General features: G+C 32.5%; 1 protein-coding gene across 1 annotated transcript; it reads right to left on the minus strand.

Annotated features, from left to right (window-relative positions):
* Nucleotides 1–6,264: 6,264 nt before the first annotated feature.
* On the minus strand, nt 6,265–8,700 carry LOC136973910 (protein toll-like). The gene has a single exon (XM_067268683.1). It carries the CDS (start codon nt 8,506–8,508, stop codon nt 6,637–6,639), a length of 1,872 nt encoding a protein of 623 aa, XP_067124784.1. The 5' UTR covers nt 8,509–8,700; the 3' UTR covers nt 6,265–6,636.
* Between the last annotated feature and the right edge of the window lie 6 nt (nt 8,701–8,706).

Consider the following 8,706-nt stretch of genomic DNA (forward strand, 5'->3'; position numbering starts at 1 on the left):
TTACTTTGTACGAACGAAGAATGATTGGCTTCATTTATTAAGCTGCATGACAAAGAACTTTGAAAAGAAATTAAAATAAAATTGCTTTATTAATGAAAAAGTTTTGTTATTACTGTTCCAGCTGTTACTGTTATACAGGGTAGGCCAACGAAAACGAAACGGCACAGTTATCGTGTTCGTCCAAGCAGATCTCTCGGACAGGTCGATTTTATTCTCAATAGGGGACATTTAAAAACTCGTTTATTTTTTATTAACTAAACAAACATTTATTTCAAATAAAGTAACAAACATTAGAAAAATTCAATAAATGTTCGAATTAAGCACCACTAGCCTCCATAAAATAATACAAATTTTCCTCAAAACGGATTCGAAAAGTTTCGGGTGTTATTTGACAACATTCTTCTATAATTCTTTGTCGTAACTTCTTCAAAAAATCCTCGTTCAGTTGCATAGATCTTACTTTTTAAATGTCCCCAAAGAAAAAGAATCAAGAGGACTAAGATCTGGGGATCCAGCCGGCCATTCTAAAGAACCTCTAAGATCCAATGCCGAGAAAAAGCCGTGTTCAAAAACTCTAACTGGTCTTGCATAATGCGGGTGGGGGGAGATCCACCTTGTTGAAAAGAAGGCGGTCTTCTAAGTATCGGTCTTCGTGTTCGACGATATCAACAAGTAATGGATGTAGTACAGTACAACATTTTCAAGTAAATCTAACTTTTTCCCGTTTGATTACCATACAGGAAAATGGGGCCAAGTAGTCGATCTCCAAAGATTCCGGCCTACACATTTATCTTTTGTGGAGTTTGGCTATGAACTTCATGTCATATGCTTGGGTTATTTAATGCTGGTCACAGCCTCCAGCTTTCTTGTACTTAAAGTTGGGTCCGCAGCAACTTGCTTCAAAATTCCAGTCTCTGTCGCTTCGTTTCTTACTAGACGTTCACGTCCGGCGTCGCGTCTTTTGTTAGCCACAGAACCCGTTAACCGAAACCTTTGAACTAACTCCAGAACGTATTTTGCGTTACAATGTTCGTTTTGATAGCGTTGATTAAATAAATTTGCAGTAAGATGAGCATTCTCGCCATTTCTGAAATGATGACTTACTATTTCCACCCTTTCAGCAATTGTGTAAATCATAACGATTATTTTGTACAAATTTCACACTAAACAAATAATAATCTTAAATTCTGATTGAATCACTAAGTGCTCAAGCTTAATGTGAACACTGCAAAAAAAACATCCGCAAACAGATAACACATTATCAGGACTTAATTTTATGATCAATTTTTTTACTTTGCATATGCGGTCTAGCTTAAAAGGTATTTTTTTAATGTTTGTTAGTAGTTTGTGTTACTTTTTATCGAAATAAATGTTTGTTTAGTTAATAAAAAATAAATGAGGTTTCAAACTTTTTTGTTGTCTGTTGTATTCAGAATCTCAAAATCTTTATTGCAAAAGATGCCCCCTTTGAAAATAAAATCGACCTGTTCGAGCGATTTGCTTGGACCAACACGATGACTTTGCCGTTTCGTTTTCGTTTTCGTTGGCCCATCCTGTATGTTATAGAATGAAACTTAGCTTCTTGTACAGTGTGCGACAGGAATTATTTTCTATTAGGAGGCTTTATTTATTAAAACAAACTAAAATTTTGTAGTAAATCCACTTTAAAACTTCCAAGAATTCGTGTGTAACGCCTGAGAAGTTTAAACTTATAACGTGTCACCATGATGATACTTATTGATCTTCTTTTTGCTACGTCATTAAGTGAATGTTTATGTGTTGTTGGTTACGCCTTCGATAGTGTTTTCTCCATCTGCAACTCATCTGATGCTATACGTCTTTACCTTTGAAATCGTTTTATGTGTCTTCTAATTCGAAGGTTTATCTATATTCTTGTGTTCTTGTTGAGGTATTAACAAATTCCTCATCTTATCGTCATTTCACTGGACATGGATGGAAGTTATTTTAAAAAACCAAATGATCTAGTTTTTGAGGTTAAATTTGCCAAATGTTTTTATATTGTAAATTGTTGTTACTGTGTCACATTATTTATCGTATTTCGATTACTAAACGACAATTACTACACAGGAACTGACATTACTTTACTTTTTCTTAGCAGATGTTGAAACCAGACTCAATAATGACAATAAAAGTTTATTTGCTGTAGTGCATGAATTTCAGAATTATAATATTTATTAATTTATTTATTTTCTGAGAGATTTATGATGTTTTCATTCTCATTTTCGAAAATATTACGTGAATACAACTATCGTAAATATATAAAGCGGAAGTTCATCGGATCTGATAAACACGAGACAAACTATAGGAATCCAGGATGAAGATTTCTGCCATTTGCTGCTGGTAAGTTGCACCAAACTTTAAAAAATAGTAAATTTCCAAAATATGTTTTTATTTTTAACATGTAATGTAGATAATTCTAAATTAACATGTATGATGCTCTCTTATAAATATCCGAAAGTTCATTGAAATAGTATAACGTAGCAGCTTCTACCGTGAAAATGATATTTTGTAATAAAAAATACAACAAATTCGAGTGTATTAGTAAATATTCATGAGTTTTGTAAGTTTTAGTATTACACATAAATGACACTTCATTTATACATGTGTGAGATGCGTGATTTAATAGATTAATTAATTTAGAATATTATAAATAAATATTTTATTTTTTCAAATGATTTCATACGAAAGGATGTAACATCCGTTGCTTTTAGAGAAAAAGGCAAGTCGGCATCCTTTTTCACACTCCTTATCTCCAAAGCTAGGCGTGCACATGTCAGTTTATCCCTTTTCGGATATTCTCCGGACATCCCGTTGGCGTACGGAAATTTCTATTTAATTCGTGAGGCGTGTTTTAATATAAAGAACCATTTCTTGAGATCGGGAAATTCGACTAAGATCCTTCAGAGAGAAAAGTTGCATTTCGTACGATTTTCCATAGAGCAGAGGCTCCAGTAGTTCTCCACATAGCAGTTATAAGAAACTTGACTGCATAGGAAAGTTTTCTCAATACTATTTTAAATTGGTGCGCTAAATTAAAACAAATTACTTGTTGTTGACTATTGAGAATGTAATATTTTCATTTAATACGAATGCATATTTTTAATATAACTTTTTAAATTATTATATTTTCTTTCGGTCAGTGAAGTGAGAAATATTCAGAAGAGGTGTGTATATTCAATATGCGATCCTGCGCTTGGCATCTGTCGCTGTCCATGGAATCTGTAACAATGTACAGGCAATAATTACGGATATAAAGACAATAAAACTTGATATTATGCTGTTTGTTTTACGTGAATTTATTTCTTTTTACACAGTTTACAAATAAACAGTACTGGGATTTATTCGGTAAGGCGCTAAGTGATGAAGTCAATGACATTGGAACATCAATTTGTAGGAACGAAGAATATAATTGGTATAATATAAAGAATATAATCAACGAGAACGAATAAAGGTATCTGATAGAAAACTTGCCAAGTGTCTTTGAAGAAAAAACACACAACATTAGTGTTTATCAAGTCTAAATATAATTGGCTTGATTTATTACGCTGCGTGACAAGAAACCCCGAAAACAAATTGAAATAAAATTGCTTTATTAATGAAAAAGTTTGGTTGTTACTGTTCCAGCCGTTGTATATAACAGAGGTAATCGGTCCAAAATGATCTTTAAAGATTTTTTGGACTGTCATCCCTACTCTCAAAATTAAGCTTTTCGCCATTTTATAGTAATTGATTACATAGAAAGTTATTTAATAAAATATCATAAGAGATGGCGCTACTTGCAGTTTTAAATGTGTTGAAGGGAAAGTTAAGCAACTCGTTGCCGAATTTATGCTTTTCCTCTGTAATATATAACAGAGGGAAAGTATGACGATGAGTCCAATAACGACACCTCTAGAATTTTACATTTTTATACTTTGTACACTTTAAAACGTCGAGAAATTCAAGAAAATTCGGGAGTATTTTCTGCATGTATACACGAGAGTGTCTATATGTGTGTGAGAACGATTTTGTTTACGCGGATTGACATTTAATAACTACTGTGCGTGTCAAAAAGCTGTGAAATTTCGCAGAAAGGTTTGATTATTATGGGGTTTGATGCTGTTAAATGTTGGTAATTCAAGATTAAGAGGCTGGGGAGATACTAGTAGTCGTATGTATCTCCAGTAGAGTCGAACTTTTTTTTACTCGTTATTAGCACTTAGGAAAATATTAAAAATATTTTTACAAGTCATGGGCAATAACTATCTAAAATGTAGAAAAATATATATTATTCAGTTTAGAAACTTTTGCAGTATTTAACACGAGTTTTTCATTTATAAAACAGCATAATTCTTGCATACTTGTTTGGAATCGGCTAGAATTTATATAAAACAAGAATGAAAATTATAATTTTCGTCCTTTTACCAGCAGAAAATGGCCGATAACTTTATCTTCGGATCAATATAAGGCGTATTGTTTCTCAGATCAGATTCATTTCTATTACATATACTTTTCAGTGTTTGTTTTCGACGCGACGTTTTCGAAAATAGCAAAGAAAGTATCCTAAATCTATCAGAATTATCGATATAAATCAAAAATTCGCGCATATTCAGCATTTCAACAATCATATTATTGTTGTTGTTACGTCTGGTTATTAACAGAAAATACTACATAAGCAGAAAACGAAAAATTATTGTCACTTCTTATACAAAAGTTTGTTTACTATATTCACTAATACAGATTCGTTTTGAGGTATTATATTACAAGATATAGTTTACATATAGATTACATAGCAACATAAGGAAAGTAAAACGGCGATAAGCATTTTTTAGGTCACATTTCAATTATTAAACGGCAAATATCTTAATTTTCACAGTATGGGATGAGTTTTATAAAAAAAAATAAACGCTAATAACGAGTAAAATTACCATTATCTCTGATCTTACTCGAAATTGGACACACGACTGCTCAATATTTCTCCACCCCATCGACCTTTAATCACCAAAATTTACCAGCATCAATCCTCTTAAGACACAAACCTTCCTGCAAACTTTCAGACATTTTTAACTAAAAACAGAAGAATTATTAAGCTTCAAAGTATATGAAAAAAATCGTGCCTTCCATGCACACAATAACATCCCCCAATAACAATGAAATATTATGGTCAATAAATATTAAATGTTACTGTAATAAACACCGACATATATTTTTTCTAATAATATCCTGCATAGTGGAACCCCGTTTATCCGGATTATAAAACGTATTCCTAAAAAAACATATGGACACTTGTAAACGTAAAAATATGAAAAACTACTAAGTACATCCCTGCTTGATTGTAATTACTGATACACATGTACTGTATTTGCATACTTAAACGGTAAGCGTGAACAAACTTATACTAGAAGTATATACGACCCCCATATAATCATCACACAGCACAAGTATACCTGAACCATGCCTGTACGTATCCTATCGTCAACTGACAAATACTACTTTCTAATTTTAGTAACTATTAAAGGAAGGAAAATGTATACTCGTGATCGGCGTAATTACTTGCAAATGATTGAAAAAACTTTGATGGAAAAAGAAACTGAAATTTACAAACCTAGCCTGAAGTACACTGGTTCCAACAGTGAGAGATACTTCCTTCTGTAGACGTTGAAAAAGTGTAGAGGGTACTGGACCAATCGATTACCACAGGCGAAGAATAGTATCACTGACACCCTTTCCCAACTTATTAAAACAATCTATTGTTATATTAGAAAACTCATACAGTAGAAATCTTCAAAATAATAATTAAATTATTAGTATTATTATTTATTAAATATAAATGCTTTCGAATAATAATTAATTAGTAAATATTTCTTAATTCCCAACCACATTGGTGTTTCTACTCACATAACTCGAGACTAGGAATTAGAGTGGTACGAAGACTTCCTTCTATTAAGCCACTAAACGTGATCTGTATAAATTAACTTTCAGTTTCTAAATGACTGCTGCATGTATATAAAAATATTGAATAATTTACAGTATTAATATTACATTATATACTATATTATTATATTTGGTAGAAATGTTATCTTTAAGAGATTAGAATTATTATACAATGGTATGTGTGGTTATGCCTAAATATAGCATTTATTCCTAAAAAAAAAATATTAAAACGAAATTATAAAAATGTTGGGCAGATTTTTATTTTTATAATTATAATTTAAATTATGTCTAATGTAGAACCATGCTACACACCCGCAATAAAATATAGAACACAATTTTAAAGTTTAGAATAATGGAATATTATCATACACTTCAGAGAATAATACTTAATATAACCTACTTTTTATATAATTACACAAATCACGTTATATCCGAGCAAAATTGCCCAACAGTCACTTAATTAAGGTATATGTTTTACACTTGTAACTTCTATAAAATCACTGAACACTGCTCCTGTGTTTGCAACCGACCAATGAGTTTATCACGTGTTTTCTTCAGGCATCTCACAAACAGGGACCAGTTTCTTATGAAAAGTCTACTCGTGTGCCACTTCAGCCATATGTTCTGTTGCCTACAATCCTATTCATTTTCTCTTCTGTATTGAATAAATGTGTACTTTTGTATGTTGCGAACCTACGACATTTATTCAGATACAGCAGAATTGATATATTCGTTTGACATTGTGACGTAGGAAAATGAAAACACAGGCTTGTCTGATTCACCTCCAGATTTTTTGAAAATGTTAATTTTGTTTCCGTAACGGATATAAGCGATTATCGCAGTTATCAATAATACTAAGAATACAGAACTTACAATGATCACGACAATCTGCCATGCAAGAAAGGTGTCTTTCGCACTTACGCATATATCAGAAGAAACAATTTGAGTAAATGAAAAAGTATCAGAAGCTATGAGACAAGAAACATTCTCAAAATCTATTATTTTTTTCCCGTTCCTAACGAGCCATTCTTTTGTAAACAGCAAGTCACAGCCACAAGTCCAGTTGTTGCCTGCCAGAAAAATCTTGAAATCATTAGAATTATCGATGTGTTTTATCAATAATGGAGGCATGTGAGATAAACTATTTCCTGCCAAATCTAGTGAAATAATATTTGGAGGAAAATTTGTCAAATATTTTAAAAAATTGTGATTCAAATACACGTGAGTGACATTCTTCCATGTTGGTGACTCGAAGCCATAGATAATGCTAATGTTATTAAAGCTTAAATCTACTATTGTAGAACCTTCAATAAGGACTTCTGGTATGGCGTTTAAGTGTTTACCGGAACAGTTTATTACTATTCCTTCGTAGTCCAAGAAGCATTCGCAGTCAACGGGGCATTTTTCTTTAATTGAACACGTGTACCACACAGGAAAAAGTGTTCTGTTATCTCCAAAACATGTTAAATTTTCAACATTTGGGAACATCTTCAACGACATCTCCTCGTTATTCATCAGAATGTGTACAAATTGGCGAAGTTCGCAATCACACGTGATATTGTTATCTCGTATATCATACAGAGGGCTGTTCGGCCCGTATTTATGTGTATCCAAATAAATAGTCCTTATACCATTTTGCGATAAGTTAATTTTCAGAGTGTTTCGAGTAAAAACTGGCAATGTCACTGACTCCAGTTTGTTTTGTGATAAATCTACGAAATCGAAACTGTACTTTGACCAGTTTAGGTGAGGCCAAAATTGAAGGCCCGTGTTTTTGAGTATTAACTGATTTACATTTGTGACGATACCAAGACAATGTTCAGAAGTAACAGCATTCAAGTTGTTGAAAGACAAGTCAAGTGTCTGTAAATTCACAAAAGGATGGAATACGTTACCAGGAACACAAGTGATGAAGTTATGTGATAAATCCAAACGCTGAAGCGATGATAATTTGTAAAATATATTACTAGAAATATTTGTCAAGCCATTTCTGGATAGCTCTAGCACTTCCAATTCAGGAAGATCGTGGAAGAAAGTTGCAGGAAGCCTTGTTATACTATTTCCTCCAACATAAAAGGATTTAAGATTTTTGTTATTTTTAAATAAATTTGAAGGTAGCTCTTGTAGTTTATTCTTCTGTAGGATAACTGATGTTAAATTTCTTGCATCGGAAAATAAATCTTCCTCGAGGGAAGTTAATGAACAGTCGAGAGCGTTGAAGAATTTTAACTCGTGTAGTCCCTGGAAAATTCCAGAAGGTATTCGTCTTATATTGTTATGGCATATGCAAAAGTAATTCATTTTTGGACAGAAAGCAAATAAATTTGCCGGAAGTTGAGTTAATTTATTCTTATCCAAGTAAAGACCTTTCAGATTTGGAGTGTGACGTAAGAGAAGTTTAGGTAAGAAGACAATTTGGTTACCTGTCAGATCCAAGTACTGCAAGTTAGAAAGATTTCGAAACTGTGAAGGTAAAAGCTGAGAAATTAAATTATAACTTAAGTCAAGACTTTTCAGATTATAAACGCCTCGAAATAGGTTTCCAGGTAAACGTTCCAGGACACCGTTCCTCATACTTAACGCAGCAAGATTTGTTAAGTGTTGAAAAGGTGTTTGCAAGAAACTTGTGAAGTTATGATCCGCGATGTCTACAGATACTAAAGAGGGAAGATTTTCGAACGTAATATTTAATAAATCAGTTCTTAGACCGGTAAGTTTTATCACTTTTACCGAAGGAATATTCCTAAATATTGCACTATCGAAATTTCTTAC

This window comes from Centruroides vittatus, unplaced genomic scaffold (assembly GCF_030686945.1).
Source record: "Centruroides vittatus isolate TY-2023 unplaced genomic scaffold, ASM3068694v2 contig_3302, whole genome shotgun sequence".
Lineage (NCBI taxonomy): Eukaryota > Metazoa > Arthropoda > Arachnida > Scorpiones > Buthidae > Centruroides > Centruroides vittatus.